Source organism: Aquarana catesbeiana, linkage group LG09 (genome assembly GCF_042186555.1).
Source record: "Aquarana catesbeiana isolate 2022-GZ linkage group LG09, ASM4218655v1, whole genome shotgun sequence".
Taxonomy (NCBI): domain Eukaryota; kingdom Metazoa; phylum Chordata; class Amphibia; order Anura; family Ranidae; genus Aquarana; species Aquarana catesbeiana.
In genome coordinates this window covers 69,899,035-69,924,453 of record NC_133332.1, presented here as the reverse complement: position 1 = coordinate 69,924,453, position 25,419 = coordinate 69,899,035, and the positions used below count along the sequence as shown (strand labels likewise).

Sequence of the window (25,419 nt, the reverse complement as noted above, 5' to 3'; positions counted from 1 at the left end):
TACAGTACAAGAATGAAAAATTGAACTTTATAATTACATAAGTACACTGGGAGGAACATGTAACCATACTCCACATGGCGATAGGCCATGCTCCCTAGGACAACTTGCTTCTCATGAGTTAGAGTCCAAAAATTGTAATCTATAGTAATAACGTTTCATTAACTGCAGTCCTGCAGTCTTGATTATTATTTTCCAAAGCGAGCTGTAAGGCAGCCTGCAAATCCTAAACATCTCAATATGTCCTATGTCATGGTATCAGCTCAATTAAACGGGTCACAGAGTACGCCCCTCACGCCAAAGGATGTGCATCCCCCCAACAAGTACAGGGAGACACTCCATCCCCAAAAGCATGGAAGAATGCAGTTCAGGCCCTACAATACCAAAATGAAGAGATAAATAAATAAATAAAAAGGGGGGAGAGGGAAAACAAAAAGAGAAAAGGAATCCAATAAGGACGAGAGATGAAAAGAGAACGAGGGGAAAGAGGGGGAAGGGAAAGGACTCCATGCTCTGATCCATGTTGACCAGGAGAAGACCTAGCCAGCGACAGTCCAGGGATCAATAGTCAGATATCCAACCCATGGACCCCATACCTTTTCAAACATCTTCAGTTTATCCTGTACGATTGCTGTCAGCCTTTCATTTAACATATCCCAAGAAAGTTTATAGTATATCACAAAAGTGAGTACACCCCTCATATTTTTGTAAATATTTTAACACACTGAAGAAATGACAATTTGCTACAATGTAAAGTTGTGAGTGTACAGCTTGTATAACAGTGTAAACCTCCAAGACAACCGCTGCCTTGCTAAAGAAGAAATTAAATTGTAAACCCTGATCCAGAACCTCCGTACCTTGGGGCATTGCCACCATATGTGGTAGGCCGTCCCTTTCTGACCACAGCCCCAAAAACACTTAGAGGAAACCCCTGGAACAAAAGTGGCCAGTCTATCCGGTACCAAATACCACCTCAGTAATACCTTATAATTTGCTTCTACAATAGAAGTGTTGATAAGTGAACTTGATGCTACTAGCGCTATCGAGTGCCATTACTCAAATTCCAGGGTTTCCTGGATATCCTGTTCCCATCTAGCCATATAACTCAGTTTTACTGAGGTATATGTTAGAATAGTGTATATTACAGATATATGACCTCGGATTTTATCATATTGACAACACATATTTTCCATAGATGATATAGTTGCAAGATCACTTTTACATGATAAGGTATGTAGATAATGGTGCATTTGGGTATATCTTAAATGTTCAGAATCCGGCAGTTGGTGTTTTTCTATCGGCGATCTTTTGGATAACATACCTTTATGATCATGTTGGACCACCATTCAAAAGCAAGGGGTTGATTTTGCAAGAGAGGAGTCAATGGGAGGTAATTTGAAGTTATGAGATCTGGACAGTCTATCCCAGATATCTAGCGACAAAGAAAGGGAGGGGCATAGAATTGTACGGCAACCACATAATGTGGGAGACTGGTTTAAATTGACAGGAATAGGATTCCATCAACATCCACAACATGTGGGGCTGCTGGGAATGGAATTTAGTAAGTTGGGCCAATTGGGCAGTGTGAAAATATTTCAGCAGATCGGGAAGTCCTAGGCCTCCCTTCTGTTTTGGGGTAAACAGTGTGCGCTTATTCACCCTGGGCCCCTTGTCTCCCCATATAAAATGAAGAAGCTTCTTTTGAAATATCATCAGATCAGATCCAACAAGTGCCACTGGTATAGTGCGAAAAGAATATAAAATTCTCGGAAGAACATTAATTTTTACCGAATATAGTCTGCCAAACCACGATGGAGGATGGAGTTGCCATCTAGCTAAGTCTGCCATCAAACGTCTATACAGTGCAGGATAATTGTGGGAATATAGGGTATGTAGAGAAGGCGTCAAATGAATACCTAGGTAAGGAACTAAAGTCCCATTCAAATACCAGGGTGCTGAATTTTTTTTTCTGTTAGTCAAACCCACAAGTTAGGACGAAGAAGTGTGGAGTCCATCTGACTGATGCCTGCAACGACCCTCTTCCTGCAGCATCGGGGAAACACATCTTCTTTTGATGGCCAGTCATCATTGCCGGAGCCCATAGCAATGGCTTGCCTACTTGTAGACAATCAACTTAGTGTAAATTTTAGAAACTTTTCAAGGAAATCCTTTTCTGTGGCACCCTCTTTGTGAAAAGACAACGAGCAACTGCCCTCTGACACAGCAGCAACTTACACAAGCTTAACTTGGTGACATTAGTGGCCCACTGGCCAAAGGATCTTTGCTGAGTGTCCTGAACAAAGTGTCTTTGCAAAGTGTCCTTAGCAACAAGAGGTTTACCCCCCCCCCCCAGGTAGCAGCCCCTGAATAAGACAGGAGACGTCCTCTGCAGCAGAAGTCTCTTTCTCCTAGATGATGAAGCAAGTTTCAGATGCCCCCTCCTCTATTTACAAGGATAGAAGGGAAAGGGGATTTGGAAATGGGCTTTTAGCCCCAACGACAACGTGAACAAAAAAAAAGCCTCTTTCAAGGAACAATAATCTCAGCGCAAACAGACAATGGGTTTAACACTGATCATCCTTCCATTAGGACCCTGATAACTGCTATACTTGACTTTTCTTGCCTGGACGATTGACCACCGCACGATCAATGTATATTGATCTCCCCAGTCTCTTGTTATCTTTGATGGACAGAAATTTCTCCCAGAGCTGTGGTTTAGATTGGTTTCAATGTGGTTTTGGAACATATAGAAAGTCCCAGACAGCTTCTTCACATCAAGCATTTCTCTTGCTCTTTATCTCTTCCATTACTTCTCTGGGAGCATAGGGGTAATCATACCCATACTCCTTAGCTAGTTTCTGTTGCACATCTCTGGAAACCAGAGAACCTGGGAAACTTTGCCTATCGCTCCCTTCCCAGGCGGGGTATATGGCGTCTCCACTTTGGTGATCAGACTGGAGTGGGCCTCATTCTGAGCTCAGCCCTGAGGTTTCTTAAACATCTCATTCGAGCGACTGATGCCTCTGTTTATTCACTGTGCAAGCTTGAACACGGGGAGCCTCTCCTTTCCTCAGTTCCCCAGTCCCACTCTGTTTTCACCTCTGATCCCCACTCTCCAATCTTCTCTTCCAGGATCCAAACCGACATTCAAAATCTGAACTATATGATGAACAAATTAATTTTATTTTGGCACTCCTAAGATACGCCACGTCCCATAATTATTTTTGGTTCGATAAGTGTTTCTATCGACAAGACCGTGGAGTTGCGATGGGGGCTAAGTATGCCCCCAGTCTTGCAAACCTGTTTATGGCCCTGTGGGAGGAGGATGTCGTCCATGTTTGCCAGAGGCCCCAGTTAAAACTGTGGGCTAGGTACATTGACGACATCCTCCTCCAGTGGGATGGCGATCGCAGCGACCTAGACCTCTTTATTGAGGAACTTAATTCCAATAATAGGGGCATTGTGCTTAATTTTGAAGCCAGCCAGTCCAATATCCATTTTTTGGACCTTAATATTGATATACAAGGGGACCGGTTTGTAACCTCTACCTTTTTCAAAAAAACAGACCGCAACTCGTATATTCCTTTGAACAGCTGTCACCACAGATCATGGCTCCGGTCTGTACCCAAGAGTCAATTTTTGCGACTTAAACGTAACTGTACTGACAATTCCCAGTTCTTGCAACAGGCCGGAGTCCTGATGAACCGTTTTGTGGAAAAAGGGTATAATATGGAATTTCTAACCCAAACCTTGGATGTTGTTAAGGATATTGACAGGGAACAGTTACTTAGCCAGGGGGTACCCCCCAGAGGGAATTCCGTTGCTCTCCCCTTTATCACTACCTATTCAATACAGCACAGCAACATTAAAAGCTTACTTAACAAACATTGGCACCTATTGGGGAATGATCCGGTCTTGAGAACTGTTGTCCCAGATAAACCACAAGTGATCTTTAGGGGAGCATCGTCACTTAGGAATAGATTAGCTCCTAACGTTCTTGATCCCCCCATCAGAGGCACCCAGGGCCTTTTTGACAATTTGAAGGGGTACTACAAATGTGGTAGATGCCGTGTTTGTAAGCTCAATTCTGCGACATGCAGACGAACCCAGAAATTCACCTCCTATAGTACTCATGAGGAGCATGATATTAGGCCCTTCATTACTTGCGCAACGGAGGGGGTCGTTTACCTGCTGCAGTGCCCGTGTGGGTTACAGTATGTGGGCAGGACTAGGCGACCCCTCTCCGTTCGTTTAAATGAACATATTACCAACATTCTAAATGGCTTTCCTAAGCATTCTGTTTCAAAACATTACTTGACCACCCATAATAAAGACCCCTCCAAAACACTTTTTTTGGGAATCGATAGATATCGGCCCCATTGGAGGGGCAGCTCCTTGGTTAGGAGCATCTCAAAACTTGAGATGCTCTGGATACATAAAATTAAGTGCTATGCCCCACATGGGCTCAATGTAGATACTGACACTAATGCTTTCATTGACAACTCATAGGAAATAATTAAACCCTCAAAATTTCTGGTCTAACAAATAGTCCTTTATTCACTTAGAGTCCTGGGTTACCTCTAAGTATTATTCCATACATTTAATAAATGGCCAATATTAGTTATACATTATTCCTGGGTGGGTATATGCTCCATTAGTTATTCCTAGACTCTACCTAATGGGGTATGCGCCCCATTATTGGTTTTGTAGACTTGTTATCCTAGGTTTGGGATTGGTTAATGTCCAATGATATTTTGTTTTGATGTTTATTATGTGATTGATGTTTATGTTGTATTTAGTGCTCTGTATATTTACACTTGGGGAACAAAATCACCTTCCTCTCCCCTAGGACTATCATTTAGATAATTGTTATCGGGGTATGGTGCGCGTTTGCCTTTGAGAATCTAGAACAGATAAGAATGGCTTTAAGAACGCCCCTGTCATACCCTCTAAGCCTTTGACTTCCTTCTCTAATGAGCCACCCATACGTGGTATATCGTATAAGGATGCCATTTAACTACTTAATTCCAATTAAGTTTGTTATACTGTAGAAGGATGTCATTCAATTATTAATTTTTAATTAATTTTAATTTTTAATTATTTTTATTATTATTATTTATCTTTAAGGTTTCGATTCTCCTGTCAGTCTATGGATCTACCTATCTATAATGTTAATATACACTTGACATTATTATTTGGTCCATTCTTGTTTGCATCAGAAACGGGTATATGATGTAATGTATAATCCCTCATCTAAGATGGCGTTTCTTTGCCATCCGCCCTTATCTAGTGGAACGCAAGGTGATTTCCGGTCCCGTCTTTAGTACGAGGCCTGGTTACGGTGTTATATTATTTAAGTGCGACACGTCAGTGCGTCGCCCGTGCCCCAGACGACGTCAGAGTGTGACGAAACGTACGTCGGGCGTGCTGACGTGCTGCATCTACCGTCTGCAGGACGGGCGTTCGCTTCCAGCCGGCCGGCTTTATGTGCTTTTGTTTATCCATCTGAGTGTAAGTGCGATTTTAATATTTTTAATAAAAGGTGAAAGCAGGATTACGCTATGTTGCTCTTCTTCTCTCCTTGGTGTACCTCCCTCGAGATTCATCCCTAGCTAGGGGTCATATCTCTACAATACAGTGAATACTGGATAATTGAGGAACAGCGTGCTTATTCCAAGCGAAGGTGGTGTGTTTTTCTTTGGTGGTCCCATCCTGAAAGGCCCCGACCGGGTTAAGGTCGCAAGCTTCCCTAAGTTTGCCGTTTGGTAAGCACGCATTCCTACCAATACCACAGTGGTGCGGTGAAGGACACATTGATTTATTTGTATTCCCACCTATCTACGTTTCTCACTATATCCACTATCTGAAATTGATTCTGGATAGGACTTTTTACCTCTATTGGTTACTATGAACTTTATTATGAAGTTTGGAATTAATCCTAATTTTGGGTCTAATATTCAATTTATTTGATTTGGTTTATATCATATAAACCTTTGTTGTCACAGCGCTGCTCCTTATTGAATAATTTGTAATGTGTGTATCCCACTTTTAGCGGCTGCTTTTATATTTATATTTATATTTATTTTATTCACTGATTTATCACTTTTGGTTTTTTCATTCTTATTTTCTCAATATGTTTTGTATGTATTAATTTTATATAGCGCGGTGGTTTGCCCTTTCTTATGTCTTTGCAAAGTGTCCTTAGCAACAAGAGGTTTACCCCCCCCCCAGGTAGCAGCCCCTGAATAAGACAGGAGACGTCCTCTGCAGCAGAAGTCTCTTTCTCCTAGATGATGAAGCAAGTTTCAGATGCCCCCTCCTCTATTTACAAGGATAGAAGGGAAAGGGGATTTGGAAATGGGCTTTTAGCCCCAACGACAACGTGAACAAAAAAAAAGCCTCTTTCAAGGAACAATAATCTCAGCGCAAACAGACAATGGGTTTAACACTGATCATCCTTCCATTAGGACCCTGATAACTGCTATACTTGACTTTTCTTGCCTGGACGATTGACCACCGCACGATCAATGTATATTGATCTCCCCAGTCTCCTGTTATCTTTGATGGACAGAAATTTCTCCCAGAGCTGTGGTTTAGATTGGTTTCAATGTGGTTTTGGAACATATAGAAAGTCCCAGACAGCTTCTTCACATCAAGCATTTCTCTTGCTCTTTATCTCTTCCATTACTTCTCTGGGAGCATAGGGGTAATCATACCCATACTCCTTAGCTAGATTCTGTTGCACATCTCTGGAAACCAGAGAACCTGGGAAACTTTGCCTATCGCTCCCTTCCCAGGCGGGGTATATGGCGTCTCCACTTTGGTGATCAGACTGGAGTGGGCCTCATTCTGAGCTCGGCCCTGAGGTTTCTTAAACATCTCATGCGAGCGACTGATGCCTCTGTTTATTCACTGTGCAAGCTTGAACACGGGGAGCCTCTCCTTTCCTCAGTTCCCCAGTCCCACTCTGTTTTCACCTCTGATCCCCACTCTCCAATCTCCTCTTCCAGGATCCAAACCGACATTCAAAATCAGACAACCCCACATCGATGATCCCTGGTTCATCACCTGAAGAGCTTGAGCACCCCAGCCTCTGGATCCATCAGGCCCCTTTTGCCCCTTTAAGAGCCGAAATCTCAGCTGCGGCGACCGCAACTGGTGCACCCTATGGCCAATACCCCACCTCAACTATCTGGGTGCACTGTACCTCAGAAATGCAGGTTTTTCTGGTTTGGCAAACAGTTGTACGAGTGTGTACCACTGCTCCCGGCCTCAGCAGTGCTCTCGGTACTCCTCTGCCTTTTCCAAAAGGGGTAGCAACAAAAGGTGTCAGCATTTCAGGGGTAGTCCCTGTCTCCTAGGTCATGTACAACATCCTGGGTTGACAGTCACTCGGCTCAAGTTTCAGAAGAATTTCTCCGCAGTGCCCGCATGGACCCCAAGCGCGCAGCCTCACAGTCACACACTGGCATCTGCCACATACCAGTGTCTCCTCTGCTGCACAGCGCCAAACGTCCACAGGGTATCAACCAGACTTCTGTGTCCATCAGTGTCAGCTTCTGCACTCCAGTCCGCTCTCTAGGCTCTCCCCCAACACGTGAAGCAGAGCCTACACTCCAGCATCCAGCATCTTGCTGCTCCTCACCTGTGTCTCCTCAGCTGCACCCGGCAGTGGAAGTGATATCACAGCTCCCTCCCACTCACCAAATTGGTGGCCCACGAGCAGCGACTCTATCCGCATCCCCAGACTACCTGACTCTCTGGCGGTGGCTCCTCCTCTTGGGCAGATCTCTCCAGCGTGCTCTTTCCTGCACGGTACAGTGACCCTTTCGCTGCTGCCACACAAAGTTGCTCAGCATACACGAACTGCACTGTGAAGTGGCCCTTGCAACAGACACACAGACAGCCGCTTCACCTGCCTCCGTTTGAGTCTCTGCCGCACTCCTCTCATGTGCTAACCAAATCCCTTCACTACTACTGCTGAGAAATATCCTGTTATTACTGACTGGAAGGGCAAAATATAGAATAATTTTTCATTACATTTTTTTATATAGTATTGAAATAAAGGGAATAATACAACATCAATGGAACCGTTTTTCACATTAATAATCAGAAATGTGGATGATCAGGATTGTATTGATGTTTTTCCCCATGAACGATACAACATATCCTTTGGGAAAAGTTTTTTTATTACTAGGCTCAGATGCTGTCATTAATGTGGCCATCTAGGGCTCAGAACAAGGCTGGTGTATACGGGTGATGTGTGTAAACGCGTACCTGGAACGAGGCTTGGTTTTGTGTATAGAAAATATAATACGGTGACTCCGTCCGTGCCCCTGGACGACGCCATCTTTTAACGAAACGCGTAGGGCGCAGCGACCTGCTGATGTCACCGAACACTTGTGTACCCTAGAGGACGGGTTGTCTCTGTGTGCCGGCCGACACACGAGTTCTTAAAGGTGTTTTATTCAGCAAACAGCTGTAAGTGCATTACTTTGTTTTACATAAACGTTTTATTGAGATTTTAGACTATGTGGAGCCTTTTGTTCCTTTGAGATACCGTCTCAGCCTACACGCTGCCATTAGACTGATGTGGTGGGAAGATCATCTGGACTCAGTGTAAAGGCCTTGGCTGGGCTATAGCCACAAGCTTTATTGATACCTTGTAACGAGGGATCAATAGGAGTCGGTAAGCAGGCCCTACAGCTATTGGTGGAGACACTGATTGTTTACACTTTGGTGGTGATTGGTGAAGATAACTTCAGGATTCACTGTCACAACTTTATGGACTGTTCATTGATGCAATACATATGCGAATATTACTTTTTTATTTCGTTGATTTATAATTATCGGCGCAACCTGTTGTTTTGTTTATGTGATTTACTGTGTATATGTTCCACAGGAGGTTTGTTTCACTATCAGGGTCATTTTAAATTTTGTTTTAGCACGGTTTCTTTCCTTTGTTTTTACTACCGACTGTGTAGCAGACATTTTCTTCTGTAGCACATACACTATCACAACCCTTGACACGCCGATTCTTGCACCCCAGGTTAAAGGGGTTGTAAACCCTTGTTTTTTTTTAAATAACAAACTTCCACTGTGCAGTTCATTCTGCACAGAGTGTCCCCAATCCACCTCTTCTGGGGCCCCCCGGTGGCGATATCAGCTCCTCCCCGCATCGGGAAACCACCTAGGAGAAGCGCTCTCCTTAGGGGTCCACTTGCGGGCACGCTCCCGAGTCTGGATTTTGCGTCCATAGACACAGAATAGGTCATTGGATTTGATTGGCGACAGTGGGAGCCAATGGCTGCACAGAATCAATCTATCCAATCAAGAGCCGAGAACCCCGGGCAGAGAGGTAGAGCGGGTCTCCGCCGTGGAAACGAACAAGCTCAGGTGAGTAAAAATGGGGGGCTGGGGGGCTAGTCAGTGTCAGAAGTTTTTTCACCCTAGTGCATAGGATGCATTAAGGTGAAAAAACACTAGGGTTTACAACCCCTTTAACTCTTTCTTGGCCATAACTTGGTAATGTACTTGTAACTGTAAAGCAGACATTTCCCTCCATAGTACAACACAGCCTTTCTTTGATTATACTCCCGCAATCCACACAGTAAGACATAACGTTTACTTGGGTACTATATTAGGCTGTTGCCGGTAGCAATCACTGTGATAAATTAGGGGATAATCCCGGACGAGCCCCCACATGTAGCACTGCCCCTGTAGGGGGTCGTTGAGTATAGATTTTCCTGGGTCTCCCTCTGATTATCCTGCAGCCAGATGCTTGGGTAATTTCACACAACCACACTCATCCGCTTGTTATCCGATGACCAGTCTAGGGAATTTATTTGTTGTATTTATTTGTATGGGAGAAGGGTTTAATGGGATACTCCAACTTTAAAACAGTTGTATCCCCATTCTGAGCATTTTACTTTAAATGATCAATTGCACATTACACTATTGTTTTCAAATGTTTAATCTCTTACCTGCTTGCTTTCCGAGTAATCGTTCATTTTAGTTTTAATGATGTCACCGATGCATGTGCCATCAGTCCTAATTTTCCGGCAAGCTTATGCTGCGGGAATATGGCCACAGATATATAGTGAGGGCAGAAATAAACGACTGTACAGACTTTATTCTAACAAGTAAGGTTTATTTGGTATACTATATATATATATATATATATATATATATATATATACACCGGTGCTTTGATTGAAAACAGCAAAATTAAGTTATATATTGCTGATTTGTACTTACATTCTCAGAGTTTACTACCGCTTTAAATATGTACAGATGAGGACAACGCTCACTTGGCCTCACTTGGTTGAACTGAATAGCAGACCCTCTGCTGAACCATACAGCATTTGTATGATAGAAAAGTCCTTTGCTTGCTCTGGCAGCAGACTCAATAAACTCTGATTCTTCGTGACACTAATCAGTATCCCCTTTAACTGGTACCTGTCCACTTACTTTACTAGCTTGCAGGGATGGCCCTCGCAGAACAGGTCCCTAGACTTAGGTCTGTACTCACAGTAGCCAGGAATAGATTCTTCTAGGTGTGTCTCCTTCCCAGTTGCCTCTGCAGGAAATCTGGGTTGCAGCTTCTGCGGCTCTGGCCCTCAGGTCGACTACCTGAGGCTGCATGGCAGCCTGTACAGGGGTGGGGCAGTGAAGGGCTCTCCAGCCAAAGACCCCATGCACATGTGCTCTCTTGGTATAAATACAGTCACCCAGCATGTCTTGAGGCACCTTCCTCTGCCAATGGCCAGGGCTGTATCTATACCCATGATACCATTTGTCAGGTTTCCTCCCACTGTCCAATGTGCACCTTCCTATTGGACCAGGGTGAAACAGGCAGACAACATGAGCAGCATCTGATTGCACTGAGCAGACCCTATCAATGTATCACTGCTCCCTGTTAGAGCACCTAAATTTGCCTGACAGTCCCTCTGTTAAGCAGGGAAACACAAAAAGCGATGCACTCTCTAGCACCTACCTAGGAGGGTGCTACATCTGTAAACACTAGAGATAGTTGGGTGTGAAAATCCCAGTAGATCAGCAGTTCTTGAAATACTCAGACCAGCCCTTCTGGCATCAAGTTTTGTGGTTTTTTTTTTGTTTAAGAAAACAAACATGTCATACCTGCTCTGTGCAGTGGTTTTGCGCAGAGCAGCCCAGATTCTCCTCTTCTCGGGTCCCTCGCCAGCACTCCTGGCCCCTCTCTCCTGCCAAATGCCCCTACAGCAAACAGCTTGCTAAGGGGGCACCCAAACCAATGCTCTGTGTGTCCAATCAAACACTGAGCTGCGACTCGACTCCGCCCCCTTTCTCTCCGCATTGGCCAATGGTTCCCGCTGCTGTCTCAGCCAATGATGAGGGTGAGTTCAAGGCAGCGGAGACTCCTGTACAACATCGCTGGATCGAGGGGGGGCTCAGTAAGTATTAGGGGGACTGCTATAAACAGATGTTTTTTTATCTTAATGAAAGCATTAAAAAATAAAATCCTTCTGCTTTTAGAACCACTTTAAATCCGCTCTCTTCCCCATTCTGATGCTCGGTTCTGCAAGTCATGTTCACCACGTCTAGATTCCTAAATGCATTGAGTTGCTGCCATGTGATTGGCTGATTAGCAATTTGCGATACCAAGCAATTTAACAGGTGTACCTAATAAATTTGTCGGTGAGTGTGTATGTATATGTATATATATATATATATATATATATATATATATATATATATATATATATATATATACACAGTATATTGTTACAATAAACATCCCTTCTTTACCCTGAGTGTGCCTAGTAGCGTGATGATGCTGAGTAGCGGGCTCTGTGGAACAGGGGACCTGAAGAAACAGCAACTCTGGCTCCTTCAGGTGTAAGCACTACACTTACTTGCCCTCTCTGCCCACTACTCTTCAGCACCCAGAAGACTGAAGTTATAGACCCTTCCCTTGCCCCCATGGGGCAGCATTTGGGCCTAGTAATTGGCTGCTATTCACCCAATGCTGCGTTGTGGGAAGAAGGGGAGTGAGACATATACTCCACTATACCCAGAATTTTGGGGTATTGTGGGGGGGAGATAGAATCACTGCCCGGAGGTCTTTGTCGGGAGGATATAAGCACTGTCCTGAAATCTTGATGGGAGGATATAGGAGCTTTGTTCTAGCATTTCGGTGGGAGGAGATAGAAGTACTGTTTTGTAGTGTCAGGGAGAAGGATAGAGTACTTTTTGAGGGGTATAGAAGTGCTCCTCTGAGATCCCAGTGAGGTGGTTATAACCACTGTTCTGAGATCTCGGTGGGGTAGAATAGAAGTGCTGTTCTGAGGTCATGGTGGGGTGAAGAGGAGCACTATTCTGGGGTCTCAGTAGAGGGACAGGAGTGCTGCACTGGGGTCTTGTTCTGTAGGGTGAAAGAGCTGCACTGGGGTCTTGGTGTGGAGGACAGGAGCACTGTTATTGAGGTCTTGGTCTGGGGGCAGAAGTGCTGTTCTGAAGTTTTGGTAAAGAGGGCATGAGCACTCTTCTGAGGTCTTATGAGGGCATAGGAATGCTGTTCTGAGGTCTTGGTGGAGGGATAGGAGCACTGTTCTGGGGTCTCAGTAGGGGATGGAAAGTCTCTTCTGCATTCATGATGTGGACATTGCAGTGCTCTTCTTGGTGGGTGGATAGTGGTGTTGTTTTGGGGTTCTGATAGGGGGTATAAGAGCGCTGTTCTAAAGTCCTGGTGCAGTGAATACTGTAAGAGCACGTTTCTGGGGTCTCGTGGGGGATAGGGGAAGTGTTCTGGGTCTCGGTGGGGGATAGGGGAAGTGTTCTTGGTCTCAGTGGGGGATAGGGGAAGTGTTCTCTGTCTCGGTGGGGATTAGGGGAAGTGTTCTGGGTGTCGTGAGGGATAGGGGAAGTGTTCTGGATCTCGGTGGGAAGGATAGGGGAAGTGTTCTGGGTGTCGGTGGGGGATAGGGGAAGTGTTCTGGATCTCGGTGGGAAGGATAGGGGAAGTGTTCTGGGTCTCGGTGGGGGATAGGGGGAAGTGTTCTGGGTGTCGTGAGGGATAGGGGAAGTGTTCTGGATCTCGGTGGGAAGGATAGGGGAAGTGTTCTGGCTGTCGGTGGGGGATAGGGGAAGTGTTCTGGGTCTCGGTGGGGGATAGGGGGAAGTGTTCTGGGTGTTGTGAGGGATAAGGGAAGTGTTCTGGATCTCGGTGGGAAGGATAGGGGAAGTGTTCTGGGTCTCGGTGGGGGATAGGGGAAGTGTTCTGGGTCTCGGTGGGGGATAGGGGAAGTGTTCTGGGTCTCGGTGGGGGATAGGGGAAATGTTCTGGGTCTCGGTGTGGGATAGGGGAAATGTTCTGGGTCTCGGTGGGGGATAGAGGAAGCGTTCTGGGTCTTGGTGGGAAGGATAGGGGAAGTGTTCTGGATGTCGGTGAGGGGATAGGGGAAGTGTTCTGGGTCTCATTGGGGGATAGGGAAGTGTTCTTGGTCTCGGTGGGGGATAGGGGAAGTGTTCTGGGTCTCGGTGGGGGATAGGGGAAATGTTCTGGGTCTCAGTGGGGGATAGGGGGAAGTGTTCTGGGTGTCATGAGGGATAGGGGAAGTGTTCTGGATCTCAGTGGGAAGGATAGGGGAAGTGTTCTGGGTGTCGGTGGGGGATAGGGAAAGTGTTCTGGGTCTCGGTGGGAGATAGGGGAAGTGTTCTGGGTCTCGGTGGGGGAAGTGTTCTGGGTCTCGGTGGGGGATAGGGGAAATATTCTGGGTCTCTGTGGGGGATAGGGGAAGTGTTCTGGGTCTCGGTGGGGGATAGGGGGAAGTGTTCTGGGTCTCGGTGGGGGATAGGGGAAATATTCTGGGTCTCTGTGGGGGATAGGGGAAGTGTTCTTGGTCTCGGTGGGGGATAAGGAAAGTTTTCTGGGTCTCAGTAGGGGATAGGGGAAATGTTCTGGGTCTTGGTGGGGGATAGGGGGAAATGTTCTGGGTCTCGGTGGGGGATAGGGGGATGTGTTCTGGGTGTCGTGGGGGATAGGGGAAGTGTTCTTGGTCTCGGTGGGGGATAGGGGAAGTGTTCTGGGTCTCGGTGGGGGATAGGGGAAGTGTTCTGGATGTTGGTGGGGGATAGGGGAAGTGTTCTGGGTCTCGGTGGGGGATAGGGAAATTATCTGGGTCTCGGTGGTGGATAGGGGAAGTGTTCTGGGTCTCGGTGGGGGATAGGGGGAAGTGTTCTGGGTGTCGGTGGTGGATAGGGGAAGTGTTCTGAGTCTCGGTGGGAGATAGGGGAAGTGTTCTGGGTCTCGGTGGGGGATAGGGGAAGTATTCTGGGTCTTGGGGAAGTGTTCTGGGTCTCGGTGGGGGATAGGGGAAGTGTTCTGGGTCTCGGTGGGGGATAGGGGAAGTGTTCTGGGTCTTGGTGGGGGATAGGGGAAGTGTTCTTGGTCTCGGTGGGGGATAGGGGAAATGTTCTGGGTCTCGGCGGGGGATAGGGGGATGTGTTCTGGGTGTCGTGGGGGATATGGGAAATGTTCTGGGTCTCGGCGGGGGATAGGGGAAATGTTCTGGGTCTCGGTGGGGGATAGGGGAAATGTTCTGGATGTCGGTGGGGGATAGGGGAAATGTTCTGGGTCTCAGTAGGGGATAGGGGAAATGTTCTGGATGTCGGTGGGGGATAGGGGAAATGTTCTGGGTCTCAGTGGGGGATAGGGGAAATGTTCTGGATGTCGGTGGGGGATAGGGGAAATGTTCTGGATGTCGGTGGGGGATAGGGGAAATGTTCTGGATGTCGGTGGGGGATAGGGGAAATGTTCCGGATGTCGGTGGGGGATAGGGGAAATGTTCTGGATGTCGGTGGGGGATAGGGGAAATGTTCCGGATGTCGGTGGGGGATAGGGGAAATGTTCCGGATGTCGGTGGGGGATAGGGGAAATGTTCCTGATGTCGGTGGGGGATAGGGGAAATGTTCTGGATGTCGGTGGGGGATAGGGGAAATGTTCCTGATGTCGGTGGGGGATAGGGGAAATGTTCTGGGTCTCAGTGGGGGATAGAGGAAATGTTCCGGATGTCGGTGGGGGATAGGGGAAATGTTCTGGGTCTCGGTGGGGGATAGGGGAAATGTTCCTGATGTCGGTGGGGGATAGGGGAAATGTTCTGGATGTCGGTGGGGGATAGGGGAAATGTTCTGGGTCTCGGTGGGGGATAGGGGAAATGTTCCTGATGTCGGTGGGGGATAGGGGAAATGTTCTGGATGTCGGTGGGGGATAGGGGAAATGTTCCGGATGTCGGTGGGGGATAGGGGAAATGTTCCTGATGTCGGTGGGGGATAGGGGAAATGTTCCGGATGTTGGTGGGGGATAGGGGAAATGTTCCTGATGTCGGTGGGGGATAGGGGAAATGTTCTGGATGTCGGTGGGGGATAGGGGAAATGTTCCTGATGTCGGTGGGGGATAGGGGAAATGTTCTGGGTCTCAGTGGGGGATAGGGGAAATGTTCCGGATGTCGGTGGGGGATAGGGGAAATGTTCTGGGTCTCGGTGGGGGATAGGGGAAATGTTCTGGGTCTCAGTGGGGGATAGGGGAAATGTTCCTGATGTCGGTGGGGGATAGGGGAAATGTTCCTGATGTCGGTGGGGGATAGGGGAAATGTTCCTGATGTCGGTGGGGGATAGGGGAAATGTTCCGGATGTCGGTGGGGGATAGGGGAAATGTTCCTGATGTCGGTGGGGGATAGGGGAAATGTTCTGGATGTCGGTGGGGGATAGGGGAAATGTTCCTGATGTCGGTGGGGGATAGGGGAAATGTTCTGGGTCTCAGTGGGGGATAGGGGAAATGTTCCGGATGTCGGTGGGGGATAGGGGAAATGTTCTGGGTCTTGGTGGGGGATAGGGGAAATGTTCTGGGTCTCAGTGGGGGATAGGGGAAATGTTCCGGATGTCGGTGGGGGATAGGGGAAATGTTCTGGGTCTTGGTGGGGGATAGGGGAAATGTTCTGGATGTCGGTGGGGGATAGGGGAAATGTTCTGGATGTCGGTGGGGGATAGGGGAAATGTTCCGGATGTCGGTGGGGGGATAGGGGAAATGTTCTGGATGTCGGTGGGGGGATAGGGGAAATGTTCTGGATGTCGGTGGGGGATAGGGGAAATGTTCTGGGTCTCAGTGGGGGATAGGGGAAATGTTCCTGATGTCGGTGGGGGATAGGGGAAATGTTCTGGATGTCGGTGGGGGATAGGGGAAATGTTCTGGGTCTCAGTGGGGGATAGGGGAAATGTTCCTGATGTCGGTGGGGGATAGGGGAAATGTTCTGGATGTCGGTGGGGGATAGGGGAAATGTTCTGGATGTCGGTGGGGGGATAGGGGAAATGTTCTGGATGTCGGTGGGGGATAGGGGAAATGTTCTGGGTCTTGGTGGGGGATAGGGGAAATGTTCTGGGTCTCAGTGGGGGATAGGGGAAATGTTCCGGATGTCGGTGGGGGATAGGGGAAATGTTCTGGATGTCGGTGGGGGATAGGGGAAATGTTCTGGGTCTTGGTGGGGGATAGGGGAAATGTTCTGGGTCTCAGTGGGGGATAGGGGAAATGTTCTGGATGTCGGTGGGGGATAGGGGAAATGTTCTGGATGTCGGTGGGGGATAGGGGAAATGTTCTGGATGTCGGTGGGGGATAGGGGAAATGTTCCGGATGTCGGTGGGGGATAGGGGAAATGTTCTGGATGTCGGTGGGGGATAGGGGAAATGTTCCGGATGTCGGTGGGGGATAGGGGAAATGTTCCGGATGTCGGTGGGGGATAGGGGAAATGTTCCTGATGTCGGTGGGGGATAGGGGAAATGTTCTGGATGTCGGTGGGGGATAGGGGAAATGTTCCTGATGTCGGTGGGGGATAGGGGAAATGTTCTGGGTCTCAGTGGGGGATAGGGGAAATGTTCCGGATGTCGGTGGGGGATAGGGGAAATGTTCTGGGTCTCGGTGGGGGATAGGGGAAATGTTCCTGATGTCGGTGGGGGATAGGGGAAATGTTCTGGATGTCGGTGGGGGATAGGGGAAATGTTCTGGGTCTCGGTGGGGGATAGGGGAAATGTTCCTGATGTCGGTGGGGGATAGGGGAAATGTTCTGGATGTTGGTGGGGGATAGGGGAAATGTTCCGGATGTCGGTGGGGGATAGGGGAAATGTTCCTGATGTCGGTGGGGGATAGGGGAAATGTTCCGGATGTTGGTGGGGGATAGGGGAAATGTTCCTGATGTCGGTGGGGGATAGGGGAAATGTTCTGGATGTCGGTGGGGGATAGGGGAAATGTTCCTGATGTCGGTGGGGGATAGGGGAAATGTTCTGGGTCTCAGTGGGGGATAGGGGAAATGTTCCGGATGTCGGTGGGGGATAGGGGAAATGTTCTGGGTCTCGGTGGGGGATAGGGGAAATGTTCTGGGTCTCAGTGGGGGATAGGGGAAATGTTCCTGATGTCGGTGGGGGATAGGGGAAATGTTCCTGATGTCGGTGGGGGATAGGGGAAATGTTCCTGATGTCGGTGGGGGATAGGGGAAATGTTCCGGATGTCGGTGGGGGATAGGGGAAATGTTCCTGATGTCGGTGGGGGATAGGGGAAATGTTCTGGATGTCGGTGGGGGATAGGGGAAATGTTCCTGATGTCGGTGGGGGATAGGGGAAATGTTCTGGGTCTCAGTGGGGGATAGGGGAAATGTTCTGGATGTCGGTGGGGGATAGGGGAAATGTTCTGGGTCTTGGTGGGGGATAGGGGAAATGTTCTGGGTCTCAGTGGGGGATAGGGGAAATGTTCCGGATGTCGGTGGGGGATAGGGGAAATGTTCTGGGTCTTGGTGGGGGATAGGGGAAATGTTCTGGATGTCGGTGGGGGATAGGGGAAATGTTCTGGATGTCGGTGGGGGATAGGGGAAATGTTCCGGATGTCGGTGGGGGGATAGGGGAAATGTTCTGGATGTCGGTGGGGGGATAGGGGAAATGTTCTGGATGTCGGTGGGGGATAGGGGAAATGTTCCGGATGTCGGTGGGGGATAGGGGAAATGTTCTGGATGTCGGTGGGGGATAGGGGAAATGTTCTGGATGTCGGTGGGGGATAGGGGAAATGTTCTGGATGTCGGTGGGGGATAGGGGAAATGTTCCGGATGTCGGTGGGGGGATAGGGGAAATGTTCTGGATGTCGGTGGGGGGATAGGGGAAATGTTCTGGATGTCGGTGGGGGATAGGGGAAATGTTCTGGGTCTCAGTGGGGGATAGGGGAAATGTTCCTGATGTCGGTGGGGGATAGGGGAAATGTTCTGGATGTCGGTGGGGGATAGGGGAAATGTTCTGGGTCTCAGTGGGGGATAGGGGAAATGTTCCGGATGTCGGTGGGGGATAGGGGAAATGTTCTGGGTGTCGGAGGGAAGGGTAGGCGGTTCTGGGGTCCTTGTTGGGGGGGTGCTGTTCTGAGTTCTTAGGGGGGTCCTGGTCTGGGCAATGTTCTGCTGAAGGACCGCTATCTGTGGGAGGTGTGGGTGACCTATTACCGGTGTTGGGGGGTCCCGGTGGGTGGGGAGGGATACACAGCGGACACACCGGTACACCTAGCAGCAGTCAGGAGTAAAGGGCGGGAACAGCCTGCTCTCGGGGCGGGTGACACGGGTGTGACAGTGACGCTAGAGGGCGTCTCCCGCCCCTCCCCTCACATTCTATGAATTGCCGCTCAGCACCGACAGACCAAAAGGCGGTTCAGAAGCGGCAAACTCCCTTCGCTCCCTCTAATTGGCCAGCTAGCTAGCTGGGCGGGTCGCTGTCGGTCTTCCTGGTTTTCCTATTGGCTGGCGCGGTTGAGGTGAGCGACTAGACGCTGTGGTGGCGGAGAACGTGAAGCGCGCGTGCGCACTCGGCGCCGATCCCAGGAGAGGAGAGGAACCCGCTGCTTCCACACGGGAGAGAGAGAGAGAGACAGAACGAGAACACCCCTCACCTTACCTTGCTGTTACTAGTCGTCGCAACTCCCCCCCACAGATAACCAAACTCTCCGGGCCGCCATGGTGGACTATCACGTGAGCGGCGGTGGAGGTGGCGGCTACATCAACCAGGAGGGGAAGTACATGGAGCAGGATGACGAATGGGACCGGGACCTGCTACTTGACCCGGCCTGGGAGAAGCAGCAGCGCAAGGTGAGCGCGCGCGCCCTGTCAGGCGGGACATGGGATTGGTTCATGGGAACTGGAGACGTTGCCCATGGCAACCGCACACCTGGCCTCGTTTTAAATGATGCAAGCTGATTGGTCAGGAGGGTCCTCCGCTCAGTGTGTGCACTTTTGGGCTCCAGTTGCTGGGAATCTCCCCCACCCCTCTGTTTATATATATATATATATATATATATATATATATATATATATATATATATATATAGCATTACAGCCTCTTATACCCCCTGTGCAGCCAGGCACAGCCATGTACTCTCAGCAGCAGCCTGTGATCACACCTGTCATGGCCTCAGATACTTTCTGTGACTTACTAAACTTACCCCCCAAATGTATCATTATATTCTGTATTCAGCCCTGTGTGCTCCCCCCCCTACTGGTGACAATGACAGGCTCCGGCGTGGTGTGTCCAGGGACACTCCCTGCTTATCAGGTCTGATCACCTCCGTCTATGGGCCATCTCCCTGGCTGGGCACCATGGCTCATATGGCTGGGAAGGCTTTCTCTGACCCTGTAAAGAGAATCTTCTAAACAGATCTCTGACCCCCACAATTCCCATTGACTCCCATAACTGGCTGGGGACAATGACCGGCTCCGGGAGGCATGGTGTGTCCAGGGACACTCCCTGCTTATCAGGTCTGATCACCGCTCCTCCCCCCAGTATGGATCTCTCCGCTCCGTCTATGGGTCATCTCCCTGGCTGGGCACCACAGCCCATCTCCCTGGCAGACTTCCTTTGCGACCTACAAGGAGGATCTCCCAGACAGATTTCTGACCCCACAAGTCACATAGACTCGCCCCTCCCTTACCTGCTTACTCTACCATCTAACTTTTTTTTTTTTTCCCCTTAACTGGCAGGTGAGCGGCCAATCACAGTTGGCTTTTGGGACTCTCTTACTTTTTTTTGGTTTTATTACAAATTTATTATATTTCAGCTTACTAATTTATTAGATGTGGTAGCTGCATTCATTTGGTGATCTGGCCAGTAACACACCTCCTGTGTCAGTTCACACTGTTGCAACTTGAGATCTGATTTGTGAGACCCCAAGTCACGTGACATGTGAAATCCCCAATGAGAGCTGTCTTAATTGGCACTACTCAAGTGGCTTCGACTGTAGAATAGGCTCCTGTACTACTTCAAGGTGACTTCTAAGTTAACTTGTCCCCATAGACTTTTTAATGGGAGTCACCTCCAAGTCAGATCCTTATTTTGATGTGGTTTGGATCCGACGTTACAGGAAGATTAGCCAGGCATCCCCTGCGAGTCGCTTCAAAGTCGTACTCAAGTCGCTAGAAAATCACAAGGAAGTCGCCTGGCAGAGTTGCACCATAAGTCGTGCAACTTTTTAGTTATGGCAATGTGAACCAAGCCTCGCATAAACACGGGCCAAATGTAGGGAGACATCGTCCGGTTCAATAAAAACCGGCCACAATTCGGCCCGTGTGTATGTTGATCTGTATGACAGAAGTCGGCCGTTTGGCCGGCTTCGCTCGGATGTGCATGCTGGAAAACCAGCAGCCGGCCGACTCCCGATCAGCGCTCTCAGCCAATCAGAGAGCGCTGATCGGAGTGTTCTGGTGTAAGGAGCCCACCCCCCTGTCAGAACTCAATAGCTCAGCAGGGGAGATCACTGTACTAACATCAGATTGTTAGTACAGCTGCTCTGACCCAAGTTGCCAGTTTTTTTGTTTTTTTTTCGTTCAACCCGCTGGAGGGAATGGAAAACAAAAAACTTTGTAGTATGTACCTGGCATAAGTGTCTCCACTCTTCAATGAAGAAGCACATTTGGACAACAGCATTGTCAGTCTGGGGGAAAGGGAATGTTGGATGTACTAGCAGATTTAGATACACTAAACAAATTTAAGCCAAACTCCAGCTAATGCTTCATAAGCAGTTACTTAAATTGTTTCTTTCTTTTAAATAAAGCTGGCAACCCCTGTGAGTAGTAAATGGTTTGTCCCAACCCTCCAACCGCTACATCTGCAGGACAGCTTGTTCTGTTGAGAAACAAACTTGCCAGATGACAATAAAAGAGCCTTAAAAAGGAAAACAAATGCAGCCATCATATCTAAGAATTGTTATGCTGCAATATGTTTGCTTTTTAATACTGCTGCAGTCAAACACATTTATAAAGCATATGCAGGAAAAATTATACATTGAGCCTATTTTACATCATTGCGCTGCCGTCACACTTTAAAGAAAGTATACCGTGTTTTTTGTTTTTCACACCAGGCCATACCACAAACACATGTAAATGTAAGATTCAGTTTACACATGCGGAGGTCCTTGCCACCCCGGTGATCCACTGCTGATTGCTCTTCAGCGGGCACGTCCTACAGCGAGGAGGCAACATGTTGCCTGTTTTAACCCTGAGAATGGTACACCACCGCGCCAAAACTGATTTCAGGGCAGCAGTGGCGACCGGTGGCGGTCTTTTTGTTTTTTTTGGGGGGGCAGTGGCAAACATTATGCTACCGACTGATGTATGTCCAGTTGCCTTTGCAGCTAAAGTGGGGGTAATAAAAACCTGGCTCAATAACCTATGTTTACCTCCCCCCAGCCAGAAGTGTAAATGTACCCCTAAAAAATATAGTACCAAAAACAAACCTCAGACACTTTACAAACGTGCATGTGGTACCGCCCACTGAATGCAGGGAATGTGGTGCAAGCGAGCTCTTAGCTGTCATCAAGTCTATTGTCATTTTAGAACTGTGTCCTGTCAATGAGACTCATCACATAGTTGAGCACTCTTAACGTATTGTTTTCTATAAATTTGCTAAAAAATTAATAAAAATGGCTAAACTGAAAAGAATATTCTCGGGATTTTTTTTTTTTTTTTTTTTTTTTTACAAGCTAGGTCGACAGGTCAAAACTTCCCAATTGCTTGGGAGTAGCGTGCAGAATGTTGTGTATAGCCAATTGGTACACAAATAGCAGGGCCTATTCAGCTACTACCATGTCTTTGGGAGAAAACCCATACAAAAATAAAGAGAACATACAAACTCCATGCGGATAGAGTCTTGGCTGAGATTGGAACCAAGGACCCCAGTGCTGCAAGGCAGAAGTACAAACTATTAGGCCACTGTGCTGCCACCTTCACTAGTAATAAATCAATTTATTCCCCCTGAAAATTGTGTCCAATATCCTATACTCCAGCTTTTCTTTTAAGCCACCAAAGCAGGGTGACTGTTCTAAACAAGCTATCAGTGGTGTTCAGTCCTCCTCTGAGATAACACTGGGCGGGAAGAGGATCAGTTTAGTAGCAAAGTCTTTACATTAATCTCAAGACTTTGCAACCTTGTAACTAGGAAGCTAGTACTTTACACTTTTGAAGCAGACATGTATTCTGACACATCCTTTTTCATAGTAACTTTATGCTAATAACGTCTGAAGCGAGCGTTAGTCTGGTGTTTCACAAGAAGAATGCACTGACAAGACAGGAAACAATAAAATATGAAAATCATTCTGTATTTATAGAATCACTATGGGCAGATGATTGCAATAGCAAAAAAATGAATAGATTAATTTACAGGCGAGGTAAACAGCCTTATATGTCCTTACTACCATCAAAGTATCATTTTTTGTTTTGCCTTTTTAAATATAAGGAGAAATACATATTAGTCTTTTTGGGTGTGCTGTGCATTGCACAGCCAGCTGTGGACAAGGTGAAGCACCTGTAATTTGTTGCACAACCTTGTGTGTGTGGTTTTTCTTTTTTTTTTGGAATGTGTATTTCTTAACACCTGAGGAGAATTTTCTCTGTCTTGCAAAACAAGATTATCGTGGTGATATTGTTCCCCACTGGTGGTTTGAAAGCGTGCCAGATCATGCCCCCCTGACTAGTCTTTTATCTCTTGGTTGTTCTGTATTTGGAGCATGTGGAGAAGATCCTACAAGCTTTACTTATCTAGGCACCTGTAAAATGCTTACTGTTGATTTGAAGCGATAGGGATTTGCTAGGGGGTGTATTGATGTATTGATGTTGGGCTGGATGCAAATGCTAGGTGACTCTTCCCAGGGTGTCAGAGTACTGAAGGGTGTGGCAGGAGATCAGTGAGATATGATTGAAGAGTCACGCATATAAAATGCAAGTTACATGCTTAGCAGGGCTGTATGGGGTGGCATATAATCCCAGGGAGGGAGTTGGTGTTGCCAAGCTGTCAGTCATTGCTCTGGACTGTAGGAATGACTGTATTACAATCGTGTCATTTTTGAATGGCCTTTGAGCAGCCTTCTCATTGCTTTGCAATCTGGGCTGGGCTTCTCCTGAGGTTTGTGGTTTTTTTTTTTTTTTTTTTTTAACTGGCAGGGCGTTAATAACCAGAAAGGGAGCTGTGCCTGTGTGAAATGTAGTGTCACATTGTATTACAGTTCTACGTAAGTTTACTTCTAGACAATTTATAGCACCCACGTAGCCAGTGTGTGTGCATTACAAATATAGTATTTCTACCTTATGAACAGTATATTTCAGTTCTCTGGTGTCGCTAGAGGGGAAGACATGTTACCCAACACCTGAAAAGTTGTTGGTGTCACTGGAGGGCTACCTGTCTAGCCTTGATTTACATGACATTAAGAAAGGAAAAACACAATAAATCTTGTTTACAGGGCATGGGCTCTGCTGCTTATTATGTTTAACAGGACTAGCCAAATCCCAAAAGCTAGGTTAACAAAGTCCCTTAAAGGATAAGTTAACTTTTTTTGGGGGGAAAAAAAATTAATTCACTTTTTTTTTCTTTTATACAGGTATATAAAATTATTAATAAATAATACATCCCGACTTCCATTGTCGTGATGACGCTGGCCCTGGACTGACTTCTGTGACATCAGCAGAGAGCAGACTTCAGTCTGCTGAAGACGGGTCACAGGAGTGCAAAACAAATTGCACTCCTGTGATACATAAGAGAAGTACAGCCAAATTGGCTTTGGCTATAATTCCTTTATAAAGGGAAATATTTTTGCAATTTTTTTTTCTTGCATTTCTAGCCAGGTAAAAACACATCAGTGTGAAAGGGCCCTTTTGGTTTGATTTAGCTGCCCCTCTTTTTATTCATATGGATAGCCCTATATGGCCAGATATTGGTAAACTGCATTGGATTTGATTGCAACTTGGGTTGTTCAGAGAATGTACAAGTTAACTGCCTGAGTTATTGCAGATATTTTTCAGCATGCATGCAATCTTCTGTGACTGAGCTATAACTACATCCCTTTCTTCATCCAAATGTCTGCCTAGCTGGTGATAATATGCTGGGTCCCATTGGTGCTTAGCTGCAGATGGCTGTCTAATCTCCCATGCCTTATGCTCTGCTTAATGGTGCCTATAGACCTCCTGCGAATGGTGGTTTGGCGTGCATGTGTGATTTGTCTGCCCTTGGGCTTGACTGAACAAATTTGACTGCTTGACTCTACAAAGCGTCATGTTTGCTGCTATGGAGATCTTTGCCAACACAACTGAGTGTCTGTGTGCTAGCTCCATAGACATCAGATCTTTGTCTGGTCTAGCTTAAATCTGCAACCATAGCATCTGTCTCCACCAACCACCCCGACCCCCCTCCCCCCCCCCCCCCTCTAACACTGAGAACAGAGGGATCAAAAGCTGCTGATCGCTCGGTTCACAGAGCTCCCTGAGCAGAGAGCTGGTGCCAGTCACTGGCTCTCTGCTTTACCCTCCACACTCGCTAAAGTGTTGGGCTATGGACAGGATGGGAGCGGCTCGCTGATTGTGCAGGCATGTGGGTGGATCCCGAACCATATGGTCATGATCTTTCCCGAGCCTGGACCGGCTCCGATGTCAGCAGGGTTCAGCCCGCTGTCTGCTGAAAACGGGTCACAGGAATGCAAAATGGACTGCACTCCCGTGATCCACAGAAGTACAGCCAAACGTGCTTTGGCTGTACTTCTCTTTTAAGTAGGGATAGGCAACCTCAGCGCCCAAACTGTGGTAAAACTACAAATCCCTTCATGCCTTTCCCTCTAAGAGTCATGTGGGGGGTCTATTGAAAGCTGTTTTACCCATAATGCATTAGGGTAAACAATTTTGCCTTTAGAACCACTTTAATTTAAGGTCTTCATGATTGTCTTAAAGTGATTGTAAAGCTTCGTTGTGTGGTGGTGTGTGTTTCAAACATGTCATACTTACCTCCACTGTGCAGTTTGTTTTGCACAGAGTGGCCCCGATCATCCTCTTCTGGGGTCCCTTGGCTGCGCTAGTAGCTCCTCCCTGCATCGTGTAACCCCCTAGGAGAAGC

The 25,419-nt window shown here is 47.5% G+C and overlaps 1 protein-coding gene across 2 annotated transcripts in view; it reads left to right on the top strand.

Annotated features, from left to right (window-relative positions):
* The first annotated feature begins 18,811 nt into the window (after window positions 1-18,811).
* ACTN4 (actinin alpha 4) overlaps window positions 18,812-25,419 on the top strand; it is a 96,932-nt gene continuing 90,324 nt past the window's right edge. Inside the window, exon 1 of one of the 2 annotated variants that reach the window (XM_073598756.1) lies at window positions 18,812-19,142. In XM_073598756.1, coding sequence (XP_073454857.1) covers window positions 19,011-19,142 — 132 coding nt within the window. In that variant the 5' untranslated portion in view covers window positions 18,812-19,010. The remainder of the gene's footprint in view (window positions 19,143-25,419) is intronic. The other variant, XM_073598755.1, reaches the window with a different exon arrangement.